At 39.5% G+C, this 20754-nt stretch overlaps 1 protein-coding gene across 2 annotated transcripts in view; it reads right to left on the bottom strand.

The window, feature by feature from the left end:
• The window catches only part of LOC126372099 (formin-like protein), a 116881-nt gene that overhangs the window by 22313 nt on the left and 73814 nt on the right, over positions 1-20754 (bottom strand). For both annotated transcript variants that reach the window (XM_050017646.1, XM_050017647.1), the window contains exons 2-5: positions 7364-7534; positions 1545-1624; positions 955-1094; positions 205-431 (exon numbers count right to left, since the gene is read on the bottom strand). In XM_050017646.1, the coding sequence (XP_049873603.1) occupies positions 205-431; positions 955-1094; positions 1545-1624; positions 7364-7534 (618 nt within the window). The remainder of the gene's footprint in view (positions 1-204; positions 432-954; positions 1095-1544; positions 1625-7363; positions 7535-20754) is intronic.

The following is a 20754-nucleotide window of genomic DNA, read 5'->3' as shown; positions in this document are numbered from 1 at the left end:
ATTTCACTCAAATTGACTTGTTAACCGGAATGAATGGTGCAAAATGGAGGAGGCCTATGATGATTATGTGATCAGCCGATTTCGGATAACGCGACTGCTTTCTTTTCATTTCAAGGCTTATACCCAACAGTGGGATGATGCGGGCTGATTGACGATTGTGATGAAATATATTTTCATTATTGGTAGATTCATTTGAATACACACCTTATTGTTCATAATAGCCCTCATGCACATGATGCAGACATGGATGTCGTCCGTGGAGGCGCCCATGTTGAGTCTGGCAGCATGTCTTGACCTCCGTTTGGCCACCCCGGGGCTGCCCGTGGTCTCTGACTCCGCGTCTTGGCTGCGAGCTCGTCGTCTCCAAGAAGCGTTGAGGGTGGAGTTGGCATCCGCTGGAGCGCTGCAGTCTGATGTTGTTGTGTTAGCACCTGAAATTGAAGATGACATGTCTTTCAGCAGATTTCAGGGAAAAGCGTGCAGTAAAGTGTGATTTAATATGACTCACGTAACCTCCATTATTTTATATACTTTCTGAACAGAAACTGTACAACTTTAAATGGTGCAAATTAAAAAAAAGACTAACTCTCTGCTCTCAAGGCTAAGAATTATCGCATCTTAGATCTCTTCCTTGTGTTGATATTGAATAAAAAAAGGAGAAGGTGTTCTGTCCGGAGAAGAAACTACACCATAACATCTCATTTAAGTTAAGTAAAATAAAATTCAAAATCAAGCAGAAGCAAGTCAAATTTTAAAGATATATGCCAATGATACGAAGTTGGAGGCACGAAGCACCAAGTTCATCTTGCCCTTGTTACTTGACTGACTCCTGGCGAGTTCTATCTGTGGCTACTGGCGAATCATACTCAGCCTAAAGCTCAGATAGCCGATCAGCACCTCCAGTCCTTAATTTCGATCGTTGAGGAATTCTCAGAAGAAGAAAGTTCATTTTACCCTGGTTGATCCCATCACTGGATTGGCTCCTGGCGAGTGCTATCCGCTGCTCATGCCGCATCATGCTCAGCCTGAAGCTCAGGTAGTCGATCAGCACGTCCAGCCCTTGATTTTGTTCGTTTAAGAATTCTCGTACCCATCTGGAATCAGAAGACAGTATGCTTGATATTTTTTGTTTAATTCAAGTGTGTGTTCTATAGGTTTGATTATGCTGTCAGAAGGGTAATTATGTAACCTTCTAGACAAATAAATCTGAAAGCTAGGCTTTTAGTAAGATATGGGGAATTTGCGAAATTATACCATAAATATTGGTGAGCAAAAATATAGCATCGATCGCCACCGACTCGCAAGGAAGAAGAAGGTGAATTTTTTAATCACGACAATACCCTGTACAATGCCAAAGCATATTACATTTCTTTCTTTATTTTACGAGACGTAATAAACATGTTATTGGTTGGCATCTCCTGTTTCTATATATCGCGCACGATAAACGATATATAGAAATAGATTTGAACATCGTTATCATCAAAAAATCTTCGGATTCCATACAAAACTTTAAAAATAGATAAAAAATATGATTGATTGCTTACTCTATGTGATTGGTTCGTAATGATATCTCCAAATCCCGGAGGACTTGGGTCGAAGTCGAGTCGCCCACCATTTTTCTTTTCTGGAATAAGAAACATTGAAATGATTGATTTAACAAAAAAAAAACAATAAAGAAACCCCTTGTTTAGTTAGGACTCGTGGTTTTGAAGGACACATTTAGTAGTCAAGTATAATAATAAGTATGTACTCGTTACATGAGCAGGGGCCTTTGGCGGTTCAATAGCAACCCTCACACCAGAGTTGATGAGGTTATTGGTTCTCAACTCATACGATAGAAGAACAATAAAAAAATACGGAATAGTTAACGACGAGTGTATTTGATTTGATTTAATCAGTCAGACCAAATCGCCAAGACTTTCTCGGCCACATTTATCTACATGGCCCACTAGAGGCTCTGCGGGGTAAGTCGAAGCCGATTCAGATTGGAGCAAATCGAACATCGATTTGATTCTGCCGTACCGCGTAAGCAGCCAATATGGCGATCCCCGATTCGTAACGTCACATGAAATTCGGCCACATCGCATCGTCTGCACGCCCACTCGCCTTTATGGTACAAGTTTGGAGAATTTACAGTGTTAGAATGTCTGTTGTTTTGGTTTGGAGATGTTTCCATTAAAACTTACGCTCGAAATCCCTCTTGAGGTAAGACTTACAAGTGGGTAAGAAACAATTTGCAGTCACTGTTACTAAGATGAAGATAAGGGTTTATGATAAAAGCGGCGCGGCCCAGCGACGCCATGGGACTTTCAAGTTTTCATAACTTTTACATTTTGAAAAGCTAACATGTCATCTCCCTAGCATCCGACTTACTTAAGACCGCTTACCTAACATGAAGATTTGACAGGTCCGGGTTTTTACAGAAGCAACTGCCTGTCTGACCTTCCAACTCGCGAAGGGAAAACCAGCCCAATACAGGTTAGGTCACATATTTCCGAAAATGTATTTCTCGGGAATATGGGTATTTATTCACTGCAGAGCACGTGATAATCATTTATGATCCAAACATGAATTCGAAAACAAATTCGACAATCAATGGTTTAGGACTGTGCTGGATTCGAACCTGCGACCTCAAAGTGAGAGGCAAGCGTTCTACTAACTAGGCTACCACGGCTTCGAAAAGCTAACATAGCAGCTGTGTAAGACCTGGAAAACAGCTGATATCAATTATTTAGGATCCAAACTCATAAAGTCGAATTCAGTGGTTTAGAGCTCGAGCCAGGATTGGAACCAAGGACACTAAAATGCAAGTCTCGAGGTCTCCGAACACGAGTATCCTGATTAAAATAAAGCCAGGACAGAAATAAACTAGAACACAGGGGTTAAAATGGCCACATCGAAGCGATTCATCTAATAAAGAAATATTGGAATTTGACATGTGCGCATATAGAAGTAAGAAGTGCGCAATGCAAAAAACTGTCACATAGCAATATTGCTTTCTTAGATGAATTGCTTCGATGTGGCCATTTTAACCCCCCAGTAAGCAATAAGGCAAGTCCACACAATCTCATTAATATCACAAGAGTAAACGACCTAGGATCATGTCTACATCGAGATCGTGACCCGACCCTGGTGACTACGAATAATTAGGTATATAGCCCATTGTATGAGTGATCGCGTTGTATAATGTGATACTATGATTATAGAGTTTAGTAGGTATAAATAATAATGTGCTCTATGCCGGGTGACATCAATGCAGTTATTTTTAACGCGACAATTATTAGGTAGGTATATCAACTAATCTGTTCTTTAATCTGTTCCAACAGAACATGTTCGTCGTGTCTTATAGGGAAGTCAAGGAATTGGCCTTTGATAGACTGGAATGGAAAATGCTGTACCGACAAGAGCGTGGCTCTTAAATTGATGATGATGGTGACCAATAATAATAACGTTGTGATGGATTTTTTGTATGGAAATATCATCCTTTTATGGCATACAAGAGAACACGATTTGCAATTTATATTATGAACAATGAATTCATATTGCTTCGTCAGCATCGTGACTATGCCAGTTATGACCGCAGAGGCCTATGACTATTGTCTACGCATCTAAAATGAGGGTTTCTCCCTGCAAATGCATGATGAATTGTGATGTGGTTAGTCGTCACTTGACTATTTGGTGCAACTGGTCAAGAAAACCAATCTTCAGTTTATATCCTGTTCCATACGTCATATCGAATTTTCCTCCAATCGAGTCATTATAGGATATATACAAGCCACGCCAGAAATTAATATTAGGATAGGTAGCTCACCAAACCGCAGTGAAAGAGCGTAGTGGAGTATACTCCATACCCTCTCCGGTTGATTGAGGGGAGGCCCGTGTCCAGCAGTGGAATTTATACGGGGTGTTAAACGGAAATTTTCATTTGATATTAACTCAGAATCATGAGCTGAATAATCCCTCAAAGTTTTCGTTACGATGTCAGTAACACCCTATGCCAGGGTAGGGCCACAGGTTACCAGAAGAAAACCTGGATTGATGGATCGTTAGATAGGTCATGATAATCTACCTGGCGTTATCCTGTTTTTACAGGGTCCGCTCACCTAACCTGAAGATTCGACAGGTCCGATTTCTTACAGAAGCAACTGTCTGACCTTCCAACCGGCGAAGGGAAGAACAGCCCAATACAGACACAATGAATTAGTTTTCCTGGCATAAACTTGCATAATCAATCCATCTCCATATTGAATCCTAAGCCTATACAAGGCATCTTTGTACCTTTGCTCAAGCCAGTACTAGTCGATTAGTAACAGTAAAACGAATCGTTACAATTGTCTGACGCAACACGAGCATCTTCAGACATATATAAGCCTCTAGTGGTGACTCACGCGAGATCGCTCAGATACCGTCTGTGTGGATTGCTAATGGTATTGAAGAGTTATAGCTAGTGTGAGTGGATGTGGAAAATCCGGAAATTATGGTGAAGGAAAAGCTTAGAAACGATTTTATAGTACATACTTACTTGTGCTCAGACAAATCTGACACACTAGAATGAAATTTGGACGGGAATCAAACTCGCAACCCTTGTCGAACCAGGAATGTTTCAATCTTTTCTCTTCGGAAACTCAGAAAGTTCTTGTTCCGAGCCTTTCATACAACTCGACTAAAGGGTTCATGTATTTTTTCGCGCTTCGCCATTTCGCGTTTGACCAAAATTTCGCATAATGGTAAGTGACGATGCTACCTAACATAGGACTTATAGCCTACATAAAACACTAACATAATCATGTTCATCAAAAAATGTTGTTGATTAAAAAAGTAATTGATATCACGTGATTTCCAGGACTGGTGCCGGTTAAGGGCAATAACATAAAAAGGCCACATCGAAGCAATTCATCTAAAACAGTAACCAGTAATATTGCTATTTGACATTTGTTTGCATTGCACACTTACTTTTAATACGCAACTGTCCAATTGCAATATTGCTTTTTTTGATGAATTGATTCGATGTGGCATTTTTAACAAGTTCCTGTTATGTACTAGATAATGAAAAAAGCAATGCAATCTTCTTTTTTGGATTTGTAGAAGCTTTAAATGTCTGGTAACTATATTAAATTGGCAACCATACATGACATAATCGGCAATAATTAAGTACCTTCCCCAGCTAGCGATAAAGTTCACTGTAATTAGCAAACAAACTTTGCTAAAACTTTGGTAATTTTGTTTCGACACATCCATAGTACGTATGCTGATGTTTAGTGGAGTTGTTTTTATGATTAATCTGTCCACATAATTCGAATCCTTTTTCATTCAAACTAGTCCAATGGATTAGGTCTGAAAAGGTGGCAGACAGACAGAGTTACTTTTATATTTATATTGACCCGATTCCTACAGACATCTCCTAATTTTATTATTAGTTATACCTGTCGTTTTCTTATCCGCCGAAAAGGAAAGGGACGGATGATTGACAACTGTTAATTTTAAAATGAATGAGTGAATGAATGAAAAGCCCGGGCGAATAAAATAGGCAACTCGCAACCCGTGGCTGATGTGCAACCCGTTTGACGCGTGCTGTCAACTTTATTCTTAAAACAAAATATCATAGATGTCCCACATTCTTTGACATGAAGCATCTAGTTCTCCAACCGACCTGTTCCCTCGCGTCACATTAATTCCGCCATCTCTACCCCGTAATGGCGTTACGGCCGATTGTCTTGCGCCGGCGCAACCTATACGCCCTGATGTATTGTGCATTGTCTCTGGTAACGGTATCAGTAAGGTTCTAGCTTGATGCGATCAGGTTACTAACCGATCGATAGTATACCAAACGTGGTTTGTATCTAAGGACGAATACTATGGCAAATTACTATGCAAATAACACTGTCCAAATTTACACATTTATCAGGTACTATAGTATTCTCTTATAGCGGAAGGTAACTAACTACCTACTGTACGTCTTTATTATGCGCACAGCTAAGGAATGGAATTCTCTGCCGTCTTCTGTATTTCCGAATGCATATAACCCGGGTGCTTTCAAGGCCAGAGTGAACAGGCACCTTCTGGGCGAGCTCGATCTTAGGCCTCGTCAATGCCTTCGGGAAAGTCTGGGGCCAACAGCAAACCCATCAAAGGTAAAAAAAAACTTGATGCAGTGGCGTATCGCATCATCGTCGTATGGAGACGGTATTATAGAATAAAGAATAACAATAGGTGTAGAACGGTAATTCTCCGCCCGCACCACTTCGTACCAGGCGCCGACTTCACCCCCTTTGGGCCTAACTTTAGTCTTAAATCGCTGTAAACCGCCGAGGAGTAAGCGAGAGAGTGCGCAGACTGTGTCCTGCTCGTACTTATGCGTATTCTTTTTCTATCGTGTGTGTTGTGAGGTGGAATACCCACCTCATCAACCCCGATGGCAGAGTTACTATTGAGCCGCCAAAGGCCCCTGACATAGCTCACGTAACGACTACTAACTTACATCAGTAAGTAGTAATCGGGACCAACGGCTTAACGTGCCTTCCGAAGTACGGATCATCTTACTTTTCTTTTTAAGTACTTCATTGTGTTTAAAAAGTTTCGTATTAATTTACGGGGCGGATTGCATTTCTTTATTATGTCAGAACGGCCATCATAGCGTGTTAGTTTAGATTGCAGTTAACAATGGTTCGTTCTTGAGTCAATTTGTACTTTGTCACGGAGTCACGGAACCAACCGAGGTTATTAAGATGTGACCAGATAATTGAGGTCACAGCTGACCTGACGCTAGGGTTAATCTGGTAGGTCAATGTAAAGTACCATGTGGTTGATCTGAAGAAATATAACATAACATGAATTGCCTATATACGTCCCGCTGCTGGGCACAGGCTACGAAATCACTAATAGATAGATAGATAAGATACTTTATTGAGCACAATGGACACAAAATACAGAGATAAGGACAACATAATACAGAAAAGCACATCAGGCGGTCTTATTGCTCATGCAGCAATTTCTTCCAGGCAACCTTTGGGTACAGGAAAAATTTGTACAAATATGTACAAAAATTTCTATTCTAACATAGTAGTGCATTCTAACATAATAAAAAATAAAAAAGAACTACCTATATAAATAACTACATTAAACTATTTATAATATATATAGCTTATATGCCGCACTATACCTCTAGAAGAAGAACAGATCCGAGACATTATGGGATTATAAAAAAAATAAATAATATGGTGTCTATGTGGTCTAGTGACACAGCCTCCGTGGTCTAGTGGTTGGAGCGTTGGGCTCACGATCTGGAGGTCCGGGTTCGATTCCCGATGGGACAAAGGACATTTGAGGACCCTGTGAAGGAGATGAAAATAATATGGGGTCTCACCCTATGGCTCCTGGATGCCTTGGGGTCGAGGTATGTCCGCAGCTTGTTGAGGTAGTGCGCCGGCGCGTCCTTGGCCTGCACCATGTCCTGGTCGCAGATGATCTCCCACTTCTTCTCCAGGTCGTAGTTGCGGAGAAGCTTCGCCTTATCCGGGGGCAGGTCCATTGAGGCCTGCAAGAGAAGATGGAGTTAGAAAGAGGAGAAATAGTGTAAACAGGATGGCTGAAAGTCGGGAGTAGGTGGACTTCATAAAAGTTCCTTTTTGGTTTTGTCCTGACTTAAAAAATCACTGAACTAATTAATTGCATTCACATTATTTTACATTAAGCACTTAGCCTAGGTTCAATTTTATTGAAAATTCGCCTTGAAAAATAAATATTTATAGGCGCCGCGCAGGCGTACCCAGCGCAGGCAATTACTGTGAGATTAAATATTCGAATCAAACGAAAGAACATCGGCGTCCAATTTCGAAAATATAACAAAATTCGAACATTATAAACTAAACTGAAAAAAAAAAAAAAAAAAACTACGGTCCGCGCGCAGCCCTCACGATTCAAGTCTAAACTGTGTTCGAGGGGGTCGAGGTAAACCTAGCTCAGACGCTGGTGGGGAGCGGAGAGTTGCCGTTCTATACGTAGTATTATTCCTTATTCTATGGTACAGTTTAAGCATCACCCAACTCTTACCTAGTGTATATGACATTCCTGTAGGGCAAGGCTGGTCGATTGTTCAGAAATTCCGGCGAACAATTGATGTGATTAGTCACTGCATATCCGATCAGCTTCCATTCAGTCAGCGACAGGATACACTGGTACTTACCAGCGAACCCGTTTGTATTAGGGTTCTACAACGAACTTATGGAAATATATTACCTTCCATCGTTACTGAGTGCGATACGGTTCACCACCTATCACGTTGGTCTATATATCAGTGGTTCGCGGACCCCTGGTGGTCCCAAAAACTTTCCAAAGTGTTCCGCGAAGTCATCACTGTTCATCAAGATGAAACAATGAGTACTGCAAGAATCGCAATAACTTTTAATATAATATCGTGTTTCACCCAACAGTATATCCCGTCCAAAACAGTACTTGTAAGTGTAAAAGGCAACCCTGCTCTGAACGGTCAGTACCGTTACTGCCTCACCAATAGAAGGAAACTAGTCCAATACCAGGCGGGCCCCGATATTCACAAATTGATCAGGTTATATATACTTCTAGATCTGCGTAGAGGCAAGTGCAAATCACTGCTTGATTTCATAATATGCTATGATTGATTAGCTCAGCTGATAGAGCAGATAAATACATACATCATTAGATGTTAGTGGTCATCATTAGACAATTAACGGCATTAAAAAATATCGGCCTCCGTGGTCCAGTGGTTGAGGGTTGGGCTACGATCAGGAAGTCCCATATCACTTTGTGATCCTTAGGACAGGTTAGGACATTACAGGCTGATCACCTGATTGTCCAAAAAGTAAGATGGTCCGTGCTTCGGAAAGCACGTTAAGCCACCCGGTTACTATTTACTGATGTAAATAGCCGTTACACGAGCCATGTCAGGGGCCTTTGGCGGTTCGATAACCCTGCCACCAGGGTTGATGAGGTTGGTAATTCACCTCACAACTCACGCGGTAGAAGAAGATGTAATCGGCTTCACAATGGGCTAAACAGATCAATGACATGGCAGTAACCAACAATGATGCAAATCAGCTGATCATACGTATTTATATGTCATTACAGATTAAACCTGCCCATTCCATTACTGTAACACTTCTTATCTCGACCAACGGGAATTATTTATACTATGACTCAGTAGCACAATTGACTATCTGCGGGAATTTCAACTTAATGCCAGTGGAGATAAGGATGGTGTGGGTGAAGAGTTGGTGTGATGAGAAGGCGGCATTAGCATAGATGGCGAGTCCAATTATGATGCTGAGGCGTGATCCCACGCGCTCAGCGGGAGGGTGTGGTCTATAGCAGAAGATGGAGCGATTATCTTAAACCGAAACCTCAAATACCATTCTAATCATTAAAAACGGCCTCCGTGGTCCAGTGGTTGAGCGTTGGGCTCACGATCCGGAGGTCCTGGGTTCGATTCCCGGTGGGGACAAATCACAGAAATCACTTTCTGATCCCTAGTTTGGTTAGAACATTACAGGCTGATCACCTGATTGTCCGAAAGTAAGACGATCCGTGCTTCGGAAGGCACGTTAAGCCGTTGGTCCCGGTTACTACTTACTGATGTAAGTACGTAGTCGTTATATGAGTCATGTCAGGGGCCTTTGGCAGCTCAATAGTAACCCTGACACCAGGGTTGATGAGGTTGGTACTCTTTTATATAAAAATTCTAACTGCGCGACGTTTTATATCTCTCTAATAACTCAAAAAATTAAAGAATTATACGTGTTTTTATATTAATATAACACCTTCTCTCCTATTAACAATATTTACATAACTTGTTAGATATGTTAGTTATGATATCATCTTGCTTCCGATGAAGTAACTCAACAATGAAATATGTTAAATAATAACCAAGAGAATATTCTTCCATGTGTTTTGTTCTTCTTCTATCGTGTAGATTGTGAGGCGGAGTACCAACCTAATCAACCCTGGTGTCAGGGTTACTATTGAGCCGCCAAAGGCCCCTGACATGGCTCACGTATCGACTATTTACTTCCAATACTTGTTTGTGTTTTACTAATGTAAAAAAAATGTATTATTTCAAAAGATTTATGTCTGTAACCTGTTGCGTGAGTTTATTAAATAAATAAATAATGTTTGGTAAACATAGAAAGAGCAAACCAGCGCAACGTGCACTAGACTATGATCGCTTACAATGAATTTGCGCACATAAATCTTCAATTCCCGTGGAACCGCGCAGAAATATTCAGTTTACAACATAATCAAAATCAAAAAATAAACCGAATTCGGGTTGAAATGCCGGCTCGAACCGTGTGAGTTTGAAATCATGTTTGGATCATAGATCATTGATTTTACGTAACCACGTCAAAACCTCCAGGATTTAGCCCGGTTATGGGCTCGTCCCCTAGTGCAAAATCCAATCAGTTTCTTGCAGAGTAACAAATTAACTGGTTGCACTTAAGACCTCCTGGTTACATGTCGTTTCTGTAATAGACCAAAAACACCTATAAAACATAAATTTCATAATTATGACAACCAATGGTTCATAATTTCACCACTGTTTATAAATAATTCGCTGGGCTCAGTGACTGAACATTTGCTCTTTGATTGTACGTCCTTCTATGATTCCGTCTTATCTAAATATAGGTATTAGAACAAGTTTAAACTACAGATTTAATCATCATCATCATCATCAGCCCATTAACGTCCCCACTGCTGGGGCACGGGCCTTCCCTATGGATGGACAGGGAGAACAAATTTAATATTAATAGCCAATACAACCATCGCATGCGTATTTAAAGTACCTACAGTCATGAGCAATATAATGTACCCACTTTAGGACTCTGTCGCACTATCGTATTTGACATTTAATGAGACTTACGGTTTAATTTGTCAAAAAAGTTAATGTGACATGGTACCGAAGTGTATACATATTAATGCTCGTGACCGTACATCAGTCTCCACCTTGGACCAAACACACATGCGTTTAGTAAAAACTGCTCATCATTAAGGTCGACGACCTGCAGCTAACTGCAAATATTGGGCTAGTCGATACAAACCGAATTTGAATGTTGGCACACTTGATTTACAAAATTATGCAGTTCAGGTGTACTGGTTTTAGGTACATAACATCAGCTTATGGGATATTAAGTACTGGGCGGTTAAAAAGCCCACATCGAAGCAATTCATCTGAAAAAAGCATATTGCTATTTGACATTTGTTTGCATTGCGCATTTACTTTTATATGCGCAAATGACAAATTGCAATATTGCTTTTTTAAATGAATTGCTTCGATGTGGCCATTTAAACCCCCTTGTTTGTACTCACGTAAACAAAGATGAATTTTACGTTTTAAATTAGGTATTTAAAAATGTGTTTATGAATGTTTGTATCAACATACTAAGTCCCATTGCTGGGCACATGCCTCCGTCAATCAAGTGTAGGGTTGGGGGTGGGGGGTGGGGGGGGGGGGGTCGACTTTATACGAATCGAAGATGAAAATAGATCTTACAACTAAGTATATTCCCAATTGGACTAGTCAGAGGAACATTGGAATATGAACTGAGTACCCTCAAGCAAATAAGCAATTCTATTACAAAACAGACTATCCTATATGCGTTCAGTTTTACCTTTTGAGGTTCGGAACCCTAAAAACAAGATTTCAAATTAAAATCAAATCAAATATACTTTCTTTTTTTTTCTTTCTTTTATCTTTGTTCTTCCTTTTTTAGATTTATTTTCTTTGTATTTTATTCTTTTTTAACACGGAATGTAATATAGGTACTATGGCAAAATCTATGGTAATCAAGTAATATCCTATAATTTTATTATTACACGAGTACTAAGCCCTTTATGATCAAATTAAGTTTAGGTAAGGTTTAATTAACATTCCACGCCAAATAAAATCTAACAATTGAAGTCGTGCTTTTCTGTTCATTAGCTTTCAAAACTCATAAATTGGATGTTTACCAAAGCGACGTAACTGTAAAATTATTCAAATAAGTATTTTTGAAGACGCAATAGATTGGTACAAGTTTTTCACTAAACAGGTTTACGTACGGTCGACCGCTGCGGTAATGAAAGGCAAAAGAAACGTGCTACTAAAGAGATTTTAAAAAGGCGTCTCTATACTTAAAAAATGTTTAGTACGATCTACTCTGAAGAAGCGTGTATGAAACGATTGATGAATGTGGAGGAAGCAAGAGAAGCGTGTCAGGATCGAAGCAAATAGAATTGCATAGTCTCTGGTTACCCCGGCGGGAAATAGGCGTGAGTTTGTATATGTATGTATGTTATGATTTGTGTGAATAACAGAAACCTACAATGTATCATCACTACCGTTAAGTCCGACGCAACCTCGGGGAGATTGCAAAAGTATCTCAAATGCGATTCCCTGAACCATAATCACTACGGAGTCTAGGAAAGGGAGAGGCCTTTGAACTGCAGAGGGATGGTTAATGCTTCTTCTTGTCTCGTGTGGGTTGAGAGATGGATTACCAACCTCATTAGCCCTGGTATCAGGGTCACTATTGAGCCGCCAAAGGCCCCTGACATGACCTATGTAACGACTACTTACTTAGATCGGTAAGTAGTACCCGGGACCAACGGGTTAACGTGCCTTCCGAAGCACGGATCATCTTACTTTCGGACAAGCCTGTAATGTGCTAACTATACTAGGAACCACGAAGTAATTTTTGTGATATCTCCCCACCGGGAATCTAACCCTATTGGAATCCCAATGAATCGATCGTGTGACTTACCAAATGTAACATGTGTTATCCGGTTAGCTATCTCAGTTCCGAGACGTATGGATTCATATTAAAAATACAAGCTTAGTTGCCAGGTGTATGTAAATCGATAGTGCGCAGGTAATACCGTGGGCTGACCATAGGCCGTGAATAATTACGTTTTCTACTTTCTAATTAGATATTTATCGACCGATGCCTGCACTTCCTCGCAATAACTACATCGCTAACGCTATGGCTAGCGCTGTACAGTAACTCTAAAGGGTGTTTCGAAACTATTTATCCTATAAAACTTACAATTGTACATATTTTTAAAGTATAGGTACGACTTTTTGATATACGTTTTTCCTGGATTCATTACGATACACCGATTTGATTAGGACGTACCCGATTACTCTAGCCATAGAGACAGGCAATCAGCTCGCGACACCAAACACTTCAGGCCCCCGATACCGATCCCGCCGGCGTGGTCGACGATTTCGCTCAATCAGCGCTTATTGCTATCGACCGTCTAGTGTCAATTATTTTTTACTCTCAGACGACGCCTTGAGCCGAGGTTCGCGCCCAACCGGGCACCCTCAGGCTTGTTGTCTTAAACGTTGTACCGGGTGAGAGCCTCCAGCGCTCCCCATTTGTACGGCCAAGTTGTTAATGGCATCTGCGGCAAATCTACAATGAGTCACGTCAAAAAAAAAAAATACCCGCCATTTTGACTCTCATTCAATTCATCTTGCGATATTCACCTATGAAGAGCCCAATAGACCATGTTGACGTCTGAGCGTTTCCCTTAATCTCTCTCTCTCTCTCCTTCTCACGCCATATACTTTTAAAACACCCCGTCTATAGTCTATGGTAGTGCATGCGTATAATTTCATTCAGGCCCTATGCTGCGCTGGTGTAAATGGCGTAATGCGGCTGTGGGTTTTGATAGATTGGGAAATGAGAGTGTCTGTGTGAATGAAGTTTCAACTCAACGTTGGGTGAGGATAATTAATGAAGGACACCACGGATGCATAAGAAAAAGATAGCTGTAGTAATAAAATGACCAGTTTATGCAGTGTTTGGCTTAGAAATATAATATTAAATTATATTATTAATTTATCTGGCAAATAGTAGGTGTACTCTGACTACCCCTTTCGGGATTTTTGTTTTTATATCACTCATCCGTGCTTAGGAAAACTCACAAAGAGAAAATGAAATCGAAAAAAATCTGACTCGGACGGGACTTAAACCCGCAGCTCTTGTCAAGCCGGGACGAGCGTGTTAACCATTACACCACCGGGTCCTCCTGTCCATGCGAAATTCTTCGATCTATGTATCGTCGTTAAGCTGACGCCGGCGCCGGCATCTAAAATATAGAATATTGAGCACTAATATTTCTTAGACCGATAAGTATACAATTACATGTAGATTTCAACTTATTATGTTTCCAAAATTTTCTATTTAGCTATTTACCATACATTATATAACACGTCAAATAATTAAATATATAACTTATACATTTTATTCAAGAGTTTTTGGACTTGAAATCTTAACATTGGCTTATTTATTCGTAGACCATTTAAAAGGTAAAAATGTGTAAAACTTTTTTCTATATAGATATAAGACCAATATGTACCACAATACATAACGTAAGCTCACTCATCGCAATTGGGGTAGTCAGATATAGTATCCATCGCAAGATGAACTAAGTACCCACGCCTCATCGAGTTTTCCGGTACGAGTAGACAAAAAATGTACCACATTTCTGACAAATGAATTATTATGAATTCTACTTTTGTCTAACAGACAAACCTCAAATATCTTCAAATAAAAGCAAAAGCGCCCTTTCTTCATATCCATAGGCAATATCTTCATATCATACACTCATGTCCTGTCTTCATCTCCTCACAGACGAGACAAATATGCCGTAAAGGTATTTTATCGACTTCAATCACATTCGGTATCCAGTTTACGATCTCAGAATCTATTAATCGGGACATTTCTACCAGCGCCGGATTTAGTATTCGATGCCCAACAAACGTAAACAAAATATTAAACAAAATATGCTGACGTATGAGGGAGTTCAAATGTATAATAACCTACCTTCGCACATTAAAAAATGTAATTTCTTTAACGCTTTAAAAAAAAAAATTAGCACGCCACATTTTGGAAAGGTAGTTTAAACCCGTTTAATGTTTAATTTAATAGTAAGAAAGTGACAGTGAGTGAAATGGCATTTATTTTTGGTCTACTACGATTTATGTGAACGATGAAATTAATGTTAGTTTTATCCAAATTTATCTTTTTTCTCATGTAAGTGACTTTGTATTGTCTTAAGGGAGAATAAATAATCTTTAAACCTAAATATTTTTTTGGTGTGGCCGTTCATATTTCTTGTCTTAGGTCCATATAGTCACTAGACAAGATGGTAGAACCCTAAATTAAATAAAAACTTTATGTAAACACCTCACCGAGCTATCTATCTCTAATTAATTTCAATTTTACCTGAAGAGATGCAAGGAAAGAAGGCATCTGAGCTGAAGACTTAGTACCCCCTGCAGTGCTAACATGAGCAACGCGATAAAATTATCGATCGATTCAATAAATTTTGTCGAAATCGACAAGTTTCCCTTTCCCTAACATGCGTGCGTGACACGTGATTTATTTGGGTTCACATATTAGCACCAATCGACAAAACGACATAATCATATCGTTAGAATCGATAAATTGACCGTGACAAAATTTTATCACATTGCGCATGATAGCCCTACAGGACGTCGTGCCCTAAGCAGCCGCATACATAAACAGCCTATATATGTCCCACTGCTGGGCACAGGCCTCCCCTCAATCAACCGGAGGGGGTATGGAGCATACTCCACCACGCTGCTCCACTGCGGGTTGGTGGAGGTGTTTTTACGGCTAATAGCCGGGACCAACGGCTTCACGTGCCCTCCGAAGCACGGAATCATCTTACTTTTTCGGACAATCAGGCGATTCAAGCCTGAAAAGTCCTTACCAAACAAAGGACAGTCTCACAAAGTGATTTCGACAATGTCCCCATCGGGAATCGAACCCGGACCTCCAGATCGTGAGCCTAACGCTCTAACCACTAGACCACGGAGGCTGTTGCAGCCGCATAATATAAATAAATCCGGCACTGATTCCGAACCCTTGATGAAACTGAGATTGAAGGCTTACAAGATAAATTGAGTCTAAGAAGGATTAATTTAAGTTTCGTTTTTGTAGCGACAGTATTCAATTTAAAGTTTATCGAGTGATCCGAGAGGAATTTGCATGGATACGACCTCCGATCAATCTTAAAATCTATTCCTTAAATAATAAATATATTGAACGTTAAAATGTTAAAAGCGTTTATGAAATACTCAATGTCGTCAGTAAAGTTTACATAAATATATTAATTTTGTTTTAAATTGTAGCAATTTACGCTTATAATTATCAAAAATCTTTTTGCGACCATGAACGGTTGCAACGTTAATTAATTTTATTAAAACCGAAATCGCGATTACTTCCGTGTTGTACTCCTTCAAATCCTTCAGACGTGTAATATACCTTTCGTAAAATGCAACCCATGAACAAAACGTACCATTCTCACAATGTACCTTTCTCTCTCTATGTATGTCTCAATGTAACTCTGTCTCTACCAACCCACGAAACGAAGTAAGATAACTTGAGTTTGCTTCACATTGACCACCATTGATTCGTAGTACTACCAGGGGCCTTAGCCATGTTGCAAATAATTATGACAGTCGACAGTGACAGAGATAAAAATGTATGGGATTGACATAAAGGTGACGTGTCGGTTATCATAATGGTTTGCGACTTGGCAAAGGTACTAGTTTGAAGTGGGTTTAGGTTCTTAAAGTTTAATAGTTAGTGTGAATGTGGAGGAAGCAAGGGAAGCGTGTCAGGATCGAAGCAAATGAAATTCCATAGTCTCTGCTTACCCCGGTGGGAAATAGGCGTGAGTTTATGTATGTATGTGTATGTAAGAGGTAGTGTCTAAACCATGTTTTTTGTATGTCCAATGTATGTCTTCCGTCTGTCTATCCGATATTTATATGAACTATTACACACACACACGTGTTCTTATTATGAATTAACTCACGACTTAAAACAAAAAAGAATCAGACATAAAAAATCTAAATGGATCCTTTCACAGCTGAGTCACGAAGTTATTTCGGTTATTTTCGTCCGAGTGTGAACGAATAGTTATTCAAACAAAAAACTATATTTAGTCGCTAAGGGCCAAGTTCGTTAGCATATCGATACCCGTATCGACGGCGATAAATTCAAATTAGCTGTGGTTATGTGTATGTATTGTGCTTATACCTGCAGCAAGGACATCAAATTTGTTTCTACATGTATACTTTGAACAAGGGAGGTAATGGTGTTAATTCCTGTTAACACCAACTAATTTTAAGTTATACCTGTCATTATCTTATTCGCCGAAAAGAGATGGATGATTGACAGCTGTTAATTTTAAAATGAAGATGCGAATGAATGTATAACCCAGGTGAATAAAATAGGCATTTCGCTCATATGCAATCCGTTTGACGTGTGCTGTCAACGTAATTCTGTCCGGTTATTAGCCAATATAAAATTATGAGAGTGATTTTTAAATTTCTGCCTAAAATTGACGTGTGTTCCATAAATGTTATATGCTTGTTGATTACCCGTACCTTTCCTTTTCAGAGGATAAGAAAATGACAGATATAACTTAAGGTATTATGTACTGGAATTTAATTAAATTAGAAGGCAGTACAAATGAAACGACACCTAGTTACTCCATGGCGAAATCGAGTAATAATGTACAAGAAAATAATATTTTATTAGCGTCCTATTTATTATTACAACACAAAATAATTTTTACGTAGTCCAATACAATACCTATCTATGCAAATGTGCAATCCTCCCACTCCTAATCACGGATCCTCCGTCACCACACCACATAGTTGCGCGCGCGCATGAATCACGTCAATGAGGAAACAACGGACATTAGAATAACAACGGCCACCGCGGACCGGTAACATTGAACTACTGCTACTTGTAACCTTTGATTATGTATAAGCGACGATGGCAGTTCAATTACAAACATACATACATAAACTCGCACTTTTTTACATGACTTATTGTATGTTTGCTCCAGACTCCATACAAAAATCTCATCGTGTACCGTTCCATCGTGTAACGGCTAAGTTACTTACTTAGTAACCCTGATTCCAGTACACTCCGAAGGCGTAATATACGATCCCGGCGACCCGATTACTCTAGTCGTAGAGGCGGCCAATCAGCTCGCGACACCGAACACTTCAGGACCCTTCAGGATCAGGATAAATATGCGTTAATGGTGTACATAAATGATAATGTAATACCAAATTACTTTAATAGAATTAGAGTGTACATAAACAATTAATATATTCATATTCTATGAAAATTAGTATTCTATAAATTGTCCAAGGTCTAAACAATGAGTAAGTATTCTATTTGTCTTGCCGATTGTACTTATATTGGTATTCCATCGGTGTCAAGGGCACGTGGAATGACCATTGAAGTGTAAGACCACAACAATCGACACAGAACGCCTTTCCTGTCGTTCTATCGCATTTACATTGTGCTCAAGGCCTTGTTTTAAAACATTTATTTTCTTATAAGGTAATAAAAAAGTTAATATCCATTTTTGGTTGTTTTTATATGAAGATTAGTCCAGATAATTGTGAATTTTAAAACAATTTCGGGGTTTATGGCAGCTATGTTGTTTTATTACTTATAGGCAAGGGATTGCGTCTAAACTTTTTCTAAACAAAAAGCTTAATAATAAAACATTTTACTTCATGTTGCAATGCAGGACGGAAGGGGCAAGTCACAGGGACTGTACCCTGGAACCTGACAGAGGGCAGCAGTAACTGTCAGTACTATGCAGAGGCGGAGGACAGGAGTCCCAGTATGGCTTTGTAATAGACTACTCTGGCCATCCCACTTGCGTCAGACAGAGTACTGCGGGGCGGAAGGTAAGAGGGAAACCACTGGCCTATTTTTCCCTAAAAAAGTAGCATGGAAAATGCTGCACCAACAAGAGTGTGGCTCTTAAATTGATGATGATGACTTTGTGTTGAAAGTTTTATGTCCTAGATAGGCTTATGCACACCCCGGGCACTACATACAATATTTCCAATTTTACTGTGTTAGTGTGAACAAGACGGACAATCCGCGCGCTCTCCCCCTTACACCTTAGCGGCTTACGGTCATTTAAAACTAAATCACACCCCGGAAAATTCATAGAAAACACCTTGTTTTACACAGACATTACAGGTGTTATAGTAGACGCGCATTATGTGTCTGTGTGTGTGTGACGTCAGACGCCATACGATTGAAGTAAGACAGATTGTAAGTAAGTAGTCGTTACATGAGCCATGTCAGTGGCCTTTGGCGGCTCAATAGTAACCCTGACACCAGGTTGGTTCCACCACACAACCCACACGATAGAAGAAGAAAATACGATTGAAGACTAAAGTAAGACCGAGGAGGGTGAAGTAAACCTAGCTCAGACGCTGTTGGGGAGCGGAGAGTTCCCGTTCTATACGTAGTATCATTCCTTATTTTGTCATTAAAGAAAGACCCAGAGGGGGTGAGGTAAGCGCCCGATACGAATTGGCGGGGCGGAGAGTTCCGTTCTATACGCGGCAATTATTATTTATTCTATGACAGCCAAAACCGATGGCATTTGCTAAATAAACAGTTATCAACTGTAATATGTTAGGAAGTACCAACATTGTAATGTGCTCGTGGAAGCTGTTTAGGTATTTGTTTTGGCATACAAGTAATATGACCTTCGTGGTCTATTATTAAACATATTTAGTTTAGCATTGCATGTAATGGAATGTAATCATAATGTTGTGTTGAAATGTTGTATTGCGTAATTATAATAATGTGATAAAGTGGATATCTATGTGAGATTGACTGAATTCGACTTTATGAGTTTGAATTCATGTTTGGATAATTGATATCACGTGGTTTACAGGATTTGAGTCCGCTTTCTGACGATAGGCTCGCCCCCTTATTATATGGTACTTAACACGTTCACATATGAGGCAATACATTTGGAACCATAACGTGCATGTCCCATATGTGGGGCACATCTTTCTGGACATCACTACATAGTATAAAACAAAGTAGCTTTTTCTGTCCCTATATCCCTATGTACGCTTAAATCTTTAAAACTACCTAACGGATTCTTATACGGTTTTTTTATAAATAGAGTGATTCAAGAGGAAGGTTTATAATAATATGCATAATAATATGCATAATAACATCCATTAAATAGTGGAGAAATACTGTTATTATTGAGGGTTTTAATGTGATGTCGTAAATAATTTCACTTTTTCCTCAGCATTGCACCCAAACGAAGCCGGGGCGGGTCGCTAGTAGTACATAAATTCCAATGTGTATATTGAAAAATAACATTGCAGATAAGGCGTTTCAGTTGCACAGTGAACGTGGTAAACATAGCTGGCGAGGAGTAGGTGTATATAAAGGGTGTTAGTGACACCGTAACGAAAACTTTGAGGGATGAGTCAGACCATGATTCTGAGTCGATATCAAGTGGATTTTTTCGTCGCAAAAATCATGTACTTTTTTTAGTTTTTTTTAAATTATTTTCAATTCTATACATTTGCGATGGAAAATTCCACTTGATATTAACTCAGAATAATCAGCTGAATCATCCCTCTCAGTATTCGTTACGATGTCACTTACACCCCGTACAAGTACATACGGTAGCCATACAAGTAGGTATGGGTGTTAGTGACACCGTAACGAATATTGAGGGGGATGATTCAGACCATGATTCTGAGTTGATATCAAGTGGAATTTCCTGTCAAAAAATTCATGTTTTTTTTTGTTTTTTTTTTAATTATTTTCCTATCCATACTTTTGCGACGGAAAATTCCACTTGATATCAACTCAGAATCATGGTTTGAATCATCGCTCAAAGTTTTCGTTA

The sequence above is a fragment of the Pectinophora gossypiella genome, chromosome 13, assembly GCF_024362695.1.
Source record: "Pectinophora gossypiella chromosome 13, ilPecGoss1.1, whole genome shotgun sequence".
Classification (NCBI taxonomy): domain Eukaryota; kingdom Metazoa; phylum Arthropoda; class Insecta; order Lepidoptera; family Gelechiidae; genus Pectinophora; species Pectinophora gossypiella.
This window is presented reverse-complemented; position numbering and strand designations above follow the sequence as displayed.